Here is a 13,161-nt window from a genome sequence, read left to right as displayed (position 1 = left end):
GATTTCCCTTTAATATTTCATAACTGGGGGACATTCAAAATGTTCGCATTATATAGTGCCAAAACAACAAAGGAAACGTGTGTGTTTTCAATCAGACTTTTGTAGTGGACTGTGTTACAAAATGTTGGTACATTCTGTTTTCTGCAGGTCCCTTTTTCCTAAACTGTTCTTTAGAAGAACAACAGTAATAATAAAACCAGTAATATAGTGAATATCTGCCTAACACGCCAGCCTACTGGATGTCAGTCTTCCAGAAGGATGAAGGAACCGCAGATATACGGTCTTCGGGCGAAAATCGTGGTTTTAGCTGGGTCAGCAGTACATGCGGAGCTCCGGTTTGGACCCTGTAGATCGTGCGCTGTTAGGAAAGGGAACGGGAAATTTAATTAAATTATCTTTAAAAGGCATGGCTTAAAACAGCTGCCTCAGACTTATATGGGATGCAGATGAACTGGAAATCCTTAAGCGCGGTTAAAGGGCGATTTTGTGAGGCAAAGAGACCACCTGCTTAGGGCACATCTGACGGGGGAGGGGACACGGCACGTGTTGCCCTTGTCCCGGTGCTCCCACATTACAGAATCCGCAGCCCCTCCATTAGCACTGAAGTGACAGCCAGGAGACCTACGGGATTAGTCTGAACTGCTGCCTTTGTTTACACTAGATTAATCCCCAAAACCCATACCATTGTTCAATTAATCCCAGACCAACCACTCTAAACAGTTTGGACGCTGACATGGAAAGGGGACCTCGGTCACCTTTTTGCAGTTTCGGGGGCTTCACATCCTTGCTGCAAAGCAAACAGAGGCAGTATGCGCATTCTCTGCGCACGGGATGCCAGGAGGAGCTGTGTTTAATGCGCACAGATTCGCTCTGCATAGATCTGCAGTCCCCCTGGTTATTTTAAGCAGAGAAGCTGAGCTGTCACCGGACCATAATAAACCCCCCCCCCCCCTTGAAACAGACCTCCTCCAGCAACAGGCGAGGCCCTCATATACCTGCCAAACGCGTTTGCTTGGACTACTGGATAAGCGCCAGCTGTGGGTGCAGTTTGCCAGTGTCGGTATGAAATACGTGAAGTTTTGGGTGACTGATGGGAAAGAGGGGACCGAATCGAAGGCTTTTTTTAAAAGTGTCACGGCCCATCCGAGACATATAGCGCGTGATGGTTATGTATACGAAGAGCCCCGGGGTCCGCTTGCCGCCCGAACTCACGTGCGCCCCCTGGAGGCGGGTGACCATGCCGTGCCCGAACTAGGAAGAGGAAACCGACGCATAGAGGAGGATACCTGCTTCCATGTCAGCTTTGTGGACGTATTTACCGACGAAATAAAGCTATCCGGCAGATCGAAGGCAGAATACACACTGCGGACAAGAGCGACGTCTGAGTAAACCCTAAAGCTTTTCTTAGGCGGACATGGCAGACGGGGGGGATTTAGACGGAGACGACGATCCGCCTAATATCGGCAATCCAGTGGTGACGGTTTCGGATCTGTCCGGCACCTCGCCCGCAGGTGTAATATTCTGTCCGTAGACTTATACATAAATATCCGTAATCTGCTTTGTGAGCCACCATTTATCTTTATTGCTGCTCGTGCGGTTCCAACATACCATATCATTTACTTCCGCCATCCCACAATTCCTCTTGTCCCTACGGCAACCCCCAAAGGACAATAAGCACGGAGTGCAGACATCATAACAATACATCTTCCTTTTTTTTTTTAAATGTCTGCCAGTAACATAGCTGATATGCATTTCAACGTAGAACATCCTGGACATGCATATACGGAACAGTTTACCAACACTGTCATGTGTAAAACCAACGCGGCATCCAACTCATCAACAATGTAACAGGGTATGCACTCATCAGTACAGCAACATTTGACATGCTTATTTTCTTTAGGGCAGCGATCCGCCTACACCCTTTACAATCACAGGTCAAGGATGACCCTTGGTTTGACTACTCGCCCTGATCTGGTGGTCAGTGCAAGGCTAGTGTCCATGCCTGGTGTTTTGGTGTCTCCAGATGACAACAGGGGCTCTGCTTCTTGTTGAGCTGCACGATCTAGCTGGATTACCGGATCGGATGTTGGTGTTGAGGGTGTCGGTGACGCCTTGTCGCCTCTCAGGTGCCGTCGGTTACGCCGTATAATCTGTCCCTCGCCAGTGCGGATCACGAAAGAGCGGGGAGTCTCTGCAGGTCGGATGATAACAGCCGGTTTCCAGCTTCCGGACTCATGCTGAAAGCGAATGTGGTCCCCCTGCTGCAGCCTCGGTAGTGATGCGGCGCTGCGATTATAGTACCGCCTCTGATGCTCTTGTCTTTCCATCCGTGTTTTTTGCACGACCGTCTGGCTTATGATGCGAGGTACCAGCTGGTGCCCGGTGATGGGAATCACTGAGCGCAGCCGTCGACTCATGAGGAGCTGCGCGGGTGACCTGAAGCCGTCAACTGGCGTGTTTCTTTGCTCCAATAGAGACAGGTAGGGATCTGCTCCCTGAGCATGAGCTTTTTCCAGAACTGATTTGGCCGTTTTGACTGTTCTTTCGGCAAGGCCGTTGCTTTGTGGGTACAAAGGACTTGAGGTCATGTGGACGAAGTCCCATGTGACTGCAAAATCCTTGAAATCTCGAGAGCTATACTGTGGGCCGTTATCTGAGATAAGCTTCTCTGGTATACCGTGTCTGGCAAATATAGCCTTTAGCTTTTTGATGACAGACCCTGCAGTGGTAGAGAATAGCCTTTCAACCTCAAAGTAGCGGCTGTAGTAGTCCACAACTACTAAGTAGTCTCGTCCACGCCATGTGAAGAGATCTGAAGCCACGGCCTGCCATGGTCTCTCGGGAATCTGGTGTGGAATGAGAGGTTCTTTGGGATTTGCTGCACGCCTCTCCTGACATATGGAACAGTTTTCCACCGTAGCAGCTATGTCCTTGCCCATGCCTGGCCAGAAGAGGGCGTCCCTTGCTCTCTGCTTACTCCTCTCAATCCCCATGTGCCCAGTGTGGATTCTCTCTAGCATATTGCTTCTTAAGGCTGTTGGCACTATGATTTTGTCACCTTTGAAGATGATGCCGTGGAAGTGTGAAATTTCATCCCTAAAATTCCAGAAGTCCAAGAGGGTCCTGGGGCATTTCTTTCTATCCTCAGGCCAGCCATCATGCACGGTTTTCTCCAACAGGGTGAGCTGCGGGTCGCATCCTGTTGCAGCCTGTATCTCTGAGAGCTTTTTGTCACCTACTGGGAGGCTGTTCATCACGGAGTGGACCTGGTCCTCCATGCCTTCACTCAGCGTGCTGTCTTGGTCAAGCAATGGTTTCCTGGACAGTGTGTCAGCCACAGGTATATCTTTCCCGGGTCGGTGCACGATCTCTATGTCGTATCTCTGCAGCTGTAGCAGCATGCGCTGGAGGCGAGCGGGGGCTACAGAGATTGGCTTCTTCAGTATGTGCTCCAACGGCTTGTGGTCCGACTCGACGATGACCCTTCGGCCGTATATGTAGGTGTGGAAACGTTTGCATCCAAACAACGCTGCAAAGAGCTCTTTCTCGATCTGTGCATAGTTAACCTCTGTTGGGGTCAGTGTCTTTGAAGCATATGCTATTGGGTGTCCGTCCTGCATCAACACAGCTCCCAAACCATACTTCGATGCATCCACCTGTAGCCGTAGCTCCTTGGTCGTGTCGTAGTATGCCAGTATGGGGCCTGGTTCCCTGGTTATGAGATCTTTCATTTGCTGGAAGACTCTGTCCTGATTCTGATCCCAGATGAACTCCGAGTCTTGCTTGAGCAGCTGACGCAGCGGTGCGTTCACTTCTGACAGTCGTGGTGCAAATCTGGACAGGTAGTTCGCCATTCCAAGAATTGTCTCGAGCTCATTCTTATTCTCCGGAGGTGGCATGTCCTTTATGGCCTGTATTTTCTTTGGGTCTGGCTGGATGCCCTCCTGGGTGAGTTTGTGTCCGAAATAACTCACTTCTGTGGCGCCTATGACACATTTCTCTAGATTGAGACGCACTCCTCGCTCCCTTGTGCGCTCAAGCATGGCACGGAGGTTCTCGTCGTGTTCCTCCTTTGTCCTGCCAAACACGAGGATGTCGTCCACGATGGCTGCTACTCCGTTGAGTCCTTCGTACGTCTCGTCGATTTTCCTTTGGAAAATGTCTTGTGCTGATATTATCCCAAAGGGAAGGCGCAGGAAACGGTACCTGCCAAAGGTTGTGTTGAATGTGGTGAGGAGTGATGATCTGGTGGTTAATTGGATGGCCCAATAGCCAGAGCGAGCATCCATGACACTGAAGTACCGTGCTCCTGTCAGCTTTGGTGTGATGTCATCCAATGTTGGAAGAGGGTAATGGGGTCTTTTGATGGCTTTGTTTAAATCGCGAGGGTCAAGGCACACTCTGAGTTTTCCATTACGTTTCTCTGCGACCACCAGTCCGTTTACCCATTCTGTGGGTTCTTTTACTTTGACGATTATGCGGCTTTTCTCCATGTCATCCAACTCCCGTTTCAGTCGTTCCCGCAGTGCGAAAGGGATTCTCCGTGGGGGGCATACGACGGGCGTGGCGTCTGGGTCAATGTGTAAGTCGTATTCTCCAGGGAATTTCCCTATGCCTTGAAACACGTCTGCGAACTCCTCCATGATGCTTGTGCACTGTACTGACATGACCAGCTTGACTAGGTTTAGATCCAGGCATGCTCTCAACCCTAAGATGGGGGGCGCTGCAGTTTCTACTATGTCAAAGGTCAGCATCTTGTAAATGTCTTTCCACTTGCACTTCAACTGGCAGGTGCCTTTGATGTTGAGTTTTTCTCCACCATAGCCAGATAGTGTGCGTTTGGGTGGTGCCAAGCTGACTTGCGTGAAACACTTCCCGAATAATCGGGCAGGGATGACGTTAGCAGTGGCTCCTGTGTCAAGCTTAAAACTCACAATGTGACGCAGTGGGCCTACTTCCACGTCAGCGTAAGCCTGTTCATCGGCTTCCCCTTCATTGCACTTTGTTATGGAGTCTATGAATAGCTCCGCTTCATCGCTTGGAGTGTCAGGGTTAATAGAATACACTGGGTTGGGTTGATATGGTGCTTCTGAGCGGCATGCTTTGGCAAAGTGATTCATTTTATTGCACTTTTTACACCTCTTCCCTTTTGCAGGGCACTGCTCCTTCAGGCTGTGTGCTCGTGCACATCTTCCGCACAACTTTCCTATTTTGTTATGATGAGGTGTCCACCTTTGTGTTCGCTGCACGCTCTGGCGCTTTGCGGATATCGCATGCGCAGGCGCAGCTCCCTGCAGGCACGTGTGCGGGTCGACCATGGCTTTCAATTGGTTCTGTGCGATCTCATAGGAGCGTGCAATGTCTATGGCTTTTTCTAGAGTCAAATCTGACCCTTGGTTCAGCAGCTTTTCTCTGACCTGTGGGAAACTGGTTGCGAAGATAATCCTGTCTCGGACCATTTCATCACTGTTAACATAGCCGCACTGCTTGACGAGTAACTTTAACTCTGTCACAAAGTGTTCAAATGTCTCCCCTTCGCCTTGGAGTCTTTCATTAAACTTGTATCTAGCAAAAATGGTGTTCGTTTTCGGCATGAGGTACTGTTCAAACCTACCGAGATAGGTGGTCAGCTTTTTAGCTTCTTCATCAGATAGCTGCCATGTGTTATAAATGTCTCTGCCTCTTTCTTCCACCCACAGAAGAAGATAGCTGCACTGGGTCTCCTCGGGCTTGCCGCTTAGCGGGCCGCTAAACATTAGCTTCACGTGTTGTACGAACCTCCGCCAGGCATCGGGAAGATTGGCTGAATCCCAGTCCATCCGTGGTGCAGGAACTCCCAACGAATCCATTTCGCGCTGCCAGTGTGCGTGCAGTCCGATCTACTCTGACACCATGTAATATTCTGTCCGTAGACTTATACATAAATATCCGTAATCTGCTTTGTGAGCCACCATTTATCTTTATTGCTGCTCGTGCGGTTCCAACATACCATATCATTTACTTCCGCCATCCCACAATTCCTCTTGTCCCTACGGCAACCCCCAAAGGACAATAAGCACGGAGTGCAGACATCATAACAATACAGCAGGTATCCGACATTATCCGTCCGACGCTTTTGCTCCATGGATTAGGAACGTCGCGGTATGATTAGCGAGTGCAGGCAAATAGACTTTAAAATATTATGGGGTCCACAGGATTCCGCCATGGGCGGTGCTGTCAGTCATCAAGGGGCGGGTAAAAAAAACGACGTCCTATTGGCCCTCTCACTGACTGACGGGTCGAAAGCTCGCCCCTTCTGTTCCTCCGATCCACATTCTGTCTGTTATTTGTAATTTTGGTGTTTAAATGAGTTCATTTGCTTCTCGGATTTTTTCCCCCGATGTAATTAACATAACCTGCAGCTTTATAACTAGTCTATATAAATGGAGAATGTGGTACCTTTCTCTGTAGTGCAAGAGTGTGACCCACCCTGATTTCCATCTCCCGACTCCCCACCCCTAGGCCGTAATTTGAAGGAGTGGCTGCAGGAGCAGTACTGTGACAAGCCGCTGGAGCAGTGTGATGACATGCGGCTGCACAACGCTGCCTATGTGGGCGACCTGGACACGCTGCACAGCCTGCTGCAGGAGAACAGCTTTAAACGGTAAGGCAGGCTGCCTGTCTGCACCCTGACTGCATGCTGACTGTCTGTACCCTGACTGCATGCTGACTGCATGCTTTTCATACACTGCCATGGTTTTAACTATAGCTTGATATGCAATACCAACTGCATATCCACAAAGGGTACTTACCCACACCTTGACCGCAACCTGACTGCAGTGCTGCTTCACCGACAACATACAGGCGCATCAATGAGAAGTCAGTTTGGTGCTGCGGCTGGCTCCCATGCACCCCACTGCGCATCGCTGCCACGGCAGGTCACAGCGACTGCGTGGCCTTCCTCATCAGCCAGGGTGCTGAGGTGGACCTGGTTGACGTCAAGGGCCAGACTGCACTCTACGTGGCCGTAGTCAATGGGCACCTGGACTGTGTGCGAATCTTGCTGGAGGCAGGCGCGGACCCCAACGGCAGCCGGCACCACCGCAGCACGCCTGTTTACCACGCGTCACGGGTGGGCAGGGTGGACATCCTCAAGGAGCTCATCAGGTAAGCGCTGCCGCCTGTCACCGACGCAGGTCACCCTGACAGGTGGCTCCAAAACTGGGCCCCACGGGCCTTGCAGAGCTGGCACTGGAGCCTGACCTACCACCTCCCCCCCCCAGGTTTGATGCAGACGTGGACGTGGACCACCAGCTGGGGCCGCGGCCCCTGTTCAGTGCGCGCACGCTGTCCTCGCTGGTGGTGTGCCCCCTGTACATCAGCGCCACCTATCATCACCTGGGCTGCTTCCGTGTGCTGCTGCAGGCTGGTGCCGACCCCGACTACAACTACACAGGCCCGGTGTGCCGTGAGGCACTGCAGCGGGGCCTCGCTGCCTGCCTGCTGGACGCTGTGCTGCGACACGGTTGTGAGCCTGCCTTCGTTGAGCTGCTGTTGGAGCACGGCGCCAACCCCAACCTGGTGCCCTGGGACGAACATCCTAACTTGGAACCTGTGGGGCGCGTCAGGCTCAGGGTGGAGCCTGAGGCATTACGGCTTTACCAGGAGGCTCGCAGTGAGTGGCCTTTCGGCACTATAGAAAAAGACATGCCCATTTAGATGTGACACTCAAACACTGTGACACGCCCCTTTGGAAGCACCCCCTTTTCTGAGAACCCGCCCCTTTCATGTCACACCCCCCCTCCACACACACACACACACACACACTACTTTCCTGGACCCCAACATAACAGGCATCAGTCATTCTATACAGTCTGAGACATGATCAGTTAATAACTTCCCTGATTTTATATATAGTATTGTGCCTCTGTCCCCCCTACTTCTAGGGATCCCTCAGAGGCTGACCCATCTCTGCCGCATATGTGTCCGCCAGGCACTCGGAAAATGTCACCTGGGGGCCATCCCGTCCCTCCCCCTGCCTGATGCTATCAAGCTCTTCCTGCTGCACGAGGATCGCTGACCTCTGACTATGGAGCGTGGAGGGGGGTGTTCTCTTTCAGGGGAGCCCCCCTGTTTTTCCACTCCCCCCCCCCCCCCTAGCCTTATGGCTGTGAAGTTTGGCTTAAAGCACAGAAATGGGTGGGACTTACCTTTGAAAAACGCACTTCCACACCTCCTATGGACGGCATGGGGGCTGCTGCACTGGGGACTGGACTGAGAGCAAATGCAGTGGGGGCTTTGCCCCATCACGACTTCCCAATTGCAGAGATGCCACCATTTACGGGGCATCAAGGGTGCTGTGCCCATGCAGACTGTCAGACATGCCATCCAGTAGTGTGTTAGTGTCACTCGGGGCCTCGTGGCCATCACTGGACTGGTGTGCCTGTCTGTCTTTTGGGGTTCTTGTGCTTTCTAAGCCCTATCCCTTTGCTGTTGGTCACTGTACAGTGTTCATGTATGGTCTTTTTGTGGTGCCTTTTTACCTTGTGGACGTGGCTTATTGGCATCAGTCTGAGTCTTGACAATCTCACCGCCTGCGTCTGTGTGAAGGTAATAAACTTTCCCCTCCCTGGTCATGCTGTGGTTCCAACCCAGCATCAGAAAATGTCAACCGGTGGGTGCGGCCTTGGTCAGGTGACCGCATACCTGTCTGACTCTGTACCTTGCCTGTTGTTGTTTCTGCACAGCCCAACATCCTTGGGAAATAGGCAGCCATAAATAACAGAAAAGTCCAGATTCCCATGTAACTCATAGTCAGCATCTGTCCCTGGATGAGGCTCTATCTGTCAGCATTAAAAACTTGTTTTCCTGCTTGTTGTCACACAGAAACCACAAAAATCAGAGAGAGTTGGCAGTGTGGGAATCTCCACAGACTACTGGTTTGTGGGGGTTGATCCCGGCCCCAAACACTGGGCTCCTCCTCATGGCTTCATTTCCACTTCCTTGCAGCTGGGTGGAGTTCTTTGTCCCCTGTCCTGAAGGGTAGGTGTCATGCAGTCATGGTCGGGTAATGGGAGGACAGGATTTTCCGCAATTTCTTCATGTTTTTCATTAAGTTAATTTGGCCTCTGATATGCTGTTAGTTCACCAGTTCAGTCACATAATGAGGTAGCACCTGATATTAGTGGCTTTCTGCTTTTTCTTTTGTTTAGTCTCTATCCTTGGCATGCACATGGACTAGCAGGAATTTCCAGAATGTTTGTTTAAAAACATTTTTCTTATCAATTTAAATAGTGCAGAAACACTGCCTCTGATTGCAGACAATAGCCATGGAAACACATCAAGTATGTATCTTTCAAAGGAAGCTTAATTTGACTTATTTCTGTAAATCACATAAGCGTGAGAAGTGCATTGTTTAGAGCCAGTGAGCGCCCTGGAGTGTCAAGAGCATCTTCGGCATGACAGATTTATGTTTCAGTGAATTTTCTGTCTCAGCAGGAATTTCTGAAACTTTGTGCTAAAAGTGTGTTATATGAATATAGATTTTTACAGATGGATGTGGAAATAGTATTCTGAAAACTCAGTGATGCAACATTAACATGGACGTGTGATCTGAATCAGTCTTGGTGTGACATAGGCTTATGAGAAAAACCCTTATGAGATTATGAGTTTTTACATGTTGGATAAAAAGTCAGATATACAGTTAATATGTATACATTGATGTGTGTTTATAATTCACATTGTGAGAATTTCTTAGAAATCATTGTAAAATGTGGGTCAAAGTAAAATTATGTATTGGAACAAAGATGATTTTACTGCTGTTGTTATTGTAAATAATGTCATGCTGAGGGCTAATTCTCCCCATATGGTACTGTGAAACCTTAAATAGAAATATCTGTCCTCTGTCCCTCTTCCTCTGTCATGGGAAAAACATTTATATTGTGAATTACATTCAGTGCATCATGTATAGGAGGTGAGGAAATGTAATAGATGGTCCTAAAACTGCCCACAGAGACCCTGGGGACCCGTATCCAAGCTATGGGGAGGCTTCCTTGTGAAATCCAGCAGGAACTGCCCCCCTGACTAAACCTCAACACAAAGATTTGGATGGAATGCCAGTTCCCACTGTGGGAATGTGGGAAAATGGGTTTTCCTAAAGTTTGGAATCCCACGGTTTAACCTGTGGGCTCAGAAAGCAGGGAACGGGGGCTGAGGAAGAGGGGGCTGCCTACACCCCCCATGGCACTGTAAATCTGCACTGTGCGCATTTCATAAAGGGGATCACACCAGTGCACATCATTAAGCATCTCCATAGCAACACCTACCCACCCCCTCCACCACCCCAAACACAGTAAATCAGTACAGTAGTCGGTCTTTGCAAGTGAACAAACAAGCAAGTTTATATTTGCCCTGTTTACACAGCTGAATATGTCAACCTACACAGCAGAAATTTGTCTTGTCCCTACCATGACATGGGATGAGAAAAAAGCAAATCATGAGGTGTTAGTCTTTTAGAATGTATATTACTGCATGCGATAGAGAGTGAAAGCTACTCACAGGTATACACAGCCAGTGGGCTTCCGCCAGTACAATCACCAGGAGGGGGCACTGTAGCTAAGGCACTGGTCCAGGTCAACCAATGGTGATTTAGTTAAGTGGCACTGGATTGGCAGTACACACAGCTGGGCTGAAAGGTCACATCCTCCCTGAGGTGCCAGCAGGGTCCTGGACATTAATTGCTCATCATGGCAGATAAGCTTCAACTTTCACCAGAAAAGCCCCGGAGGCACAGTTCACTGTTCAGGGGACACAGGTTAGACTCATCAGGCTCCCTGACCAGAACTTATGGAGGGAAATCCCGGACATTTTTCAAAAGGAATTGCAAATTGCATTTGCAATTGCATTTTCCATATGTGGACGCATAAAGTGTGACATAATTCAAATGCAATTGCAAATTTTGCATTACCGTTTGCTTTTTCGCTTTCGCGAACGAACACTGCCACATTTCAAATGAAAAAGCAAAGTCCATTTGGAATTGCATTTCTCATGTCTTACAAGGGTCAGGGGTGGGTCTATACTGTGGGGCGTGATTGTATGGGGAGTGACGTCACTCGCAGTCGACAACCAAGAGGGGTGTGGAAGTAAATTAATGACAAAAGTCGTTGATGAAAAAAAACACGTTGTGAATTACACTTATAGAATAATCCAAAATTAAGTTCCAAAACATACGTATTTTAAAGTGCATGTTTATAATTCAACCACATGAATTCAGTTCATTTAATTTCGCCACAAATTCAGTTGAAAATATTCCATGTGTTTTATTCAGGCAGTAACATTCAGTCCTCTTATTTCTGCTTTACAATATTCAGTCCCGTTATTTTCCCTGTTTCAAATACGCTGCCACAATTTCAGTGGTTTAATATACGGTCTGAAATTCAACCCTCTACATCGGGGACTAGCAGGATGAGCGATAGACTGCCGATGGAGTTCTCTTCGATATAGTTATCTACGATAACTTATTGCGCCCCCCAACTGAAGATGCAGGGTGTCCTGCTCCAATGCCTGGCTCATCCACCTTGCTCCACCCTTCCACTCCTCATTCCTGAAGACACCTCAACATCATGACTGACATGTCATGACTGTTTTTGTCATCGGGTTTAGTGATATTTTTGTCACACCAGGGGACACAAAGTCACATCCTTATGACCAGAAACTAGTGCCAGATACTGGAGGGACAAGCAGGCCTCGGACAGCACCCCCTAGGTCTCGGGCAGAGAACCCACTACTTCCTTCTGATGAACTGGGCGCGTGACTCAATTTTCTTTTCTACAAAGCTGCTCAATGTTATTAAAGTTGGGGAAAGACAAAAGATAAATATTTAGTGGAAAGTAGTGCAAAACTCAGGAAAATTTCTCTGGTGAGATCCAGACAAAGAGGCTCTGTTCCTGCTGACGTGATGCCCCGTTTTCAGGCAGCACTGGAGCCCCGGATCCCCCGTCAATCACCACCACTGTCGTAAACAGGAGGTTCTGTTTAGGTTCGGAGCGGCTCCAGCAAATAGCAGGTCCAAACAGGCCCTGTGCGTGGAAGTCCTGGTTCCTGCTTTTGTGTATTTTGTTCTGTTTAAACCCGACTGGAGGTTGGGGGTGGCGGGGTGGGGCAAGTCATTTCATGGCAGCAAACATTTCAGCTCTTGATACTTTTCACATCCACAGACCATGGCTGCCATGTCTCTCTGATACAAAGGAGGCCTGTGGAGGTATGGCGGAGGCGCAGGGAGGTGGGGGTAGCAGGAGGAGGTAGTGAGAGGTGAGGGAAGGGCTTTGGAAGTGGGTGGAGGTGAAGGGAAGTGATGCGAGGCCATGGGAGGTGGGTGGAGGCTGGGAGGAGGCCAGGGGAGATGGAGGCAGGGCTGGAGAGGTGGAGGAGAGGCTGGGGGTGGCTTTGCATGCAACATGACTAGCTGCAGTTGTTTTCCAGTGTTTGGCAGACAAGAGACATGCCAAGGAGCTGACTGGACCTGGTTCTGCCAGGCCTGCTCCACATGAGATGGCTTTTGAGCCTGTGCCTGCTTCTTAGCCGTTGCTGCCCATAACAAGCCCAGATGAGGCCTATTGCTGAGCCCGGCACCCCCTGGCGTGGTCCCCAGCTCCAGATCCTGGCGAAGATCAGTACACTTGCAGGGTGTTTGGGACATCGACTGTGCAACTAGTTGATGATGGCGGCTGAGGGTGGAGCCTCCACCAAAATAAATGGCTGCTCTCTGCTGGGGGTCAAAGAGCCACCATCTGTCCCTTGGGGGTTGGGGGCGGGAGTTGTGCTGAAACGCAGCTAAATTATACTTGTTTATTTTAAGCCTCTAGCACAGTGGTTCTCAGTCCTGCTCCTGGCGACCCACCTACCAGAATGTTTTCGTTCCAACCCTACCTTAATCAGGCTTATGTGGTCCTTAATAGGCTAAAGCTGGTTACAGACCGAACGCGGCATGCGCTGTGCTCGCCGCGAGGCTTCTGCGCAAAGAGTAGGCGTGGTTTTCAAAACTCTCTCCTGTCATTTTGGCTCCAGATCAGTAGCGACGATGTATATTTCGCATTCAAAAAGATTATACGCTTGTGTGATATAGCTCTGGGAACTCAGACACGGACAATATAAGTTTTTCCTCCATTTCGTTTTCTGTGTCCG

General features: G+C 49.7%; 1 protein-coding gene across 2 annotated transcripts; it reads left to right on the top strand.

The window, feature by feature from the left end:
* The first annotated feature begins 978 nt into the window (after positions 1-978).
* On the top strand, positions 979-9,784 carry asb1 (ankyrin repeat and SOCS box containing 1). 2 transcript variants are annotated; one of them, XM_072717183.1, is made up of 6 exons: positions 1,529-2,480; positions 3,180-3,340; positions 6,502-6,643; positions 6,844-7,146; positions 7,263-7,654; positions 7,926-9,784. In XM_072717183.1, the coding sequence occupies exons 1-6, from the start codon at positions 2,356-2,358 to the stop codon at positions 8,057-8,059; spliced, it is 1,257 nt and encodes a 418-aa protein (XP_072573284.1). In that variant the 5' UTR covers positions 1,529-2,355; the 3' UTR covers positions 8,060-9,784. The 2 variants fall into 2 exon arrangements, with proteins under 2 accessions (XP_023665715.1, XP_072573284.1); XM_023809947.2 differs by lacking the exons at positions 1,529-2,480; positions 3,180-3,340 and adding an exon at positions 979-1,511.
* Positions 9,785-13,161: the final 3,377 nt, after the last annotated feature.

The sequence above is a fragment of the Paramormyrops kingsleyae genome, chromosome 1 (genome assembly GCF_048594095.1).
Source record: "Paramormyrops kingsleyae isolate MSU_618 chromosome 1, PKINGS_0.4, whole genome shotgun sequence".
NCBI lineage: Eukaryota > Metazoa > Chordata > Actinopteri > Osteoglossiformes > Mormyridae > Paramormyrops > Paramormyrops kingsleyae.
The sequence above is the reverse complement of the archived record's forward strand: the minus strand, read 5'-3'. Positions and strand labels throughout refer to the sequence as shown.

What these genes read in the sequence shown, in the direction of transcription:
- asb1 (XM_072717183.1), top strand. Translation starts at nt 2,356, where the DNA reads ATGATGCGAGGTACCAGCTGGTGCCCGGTGATGGGAATCACTGAGCGC. An exon ending in CTTTGCTCCAATAGAGACAG is followed by an intron (nt 2,481 to 3,179) that starts GTAGGGATCTGC and finishes TTTCTCCAACAG; the next exon opens with GGTGAGCTGCGGGTCGCATC. An exon ending in GGACAGTGTGTCAGCCACAG is followed by an intron (nt 3,341 to 6,501) that starts GTATATCTTTCC and finishes CCCCACCCCTAG; the next exon opens with GCCGTAATTTGAAGGAGTGG.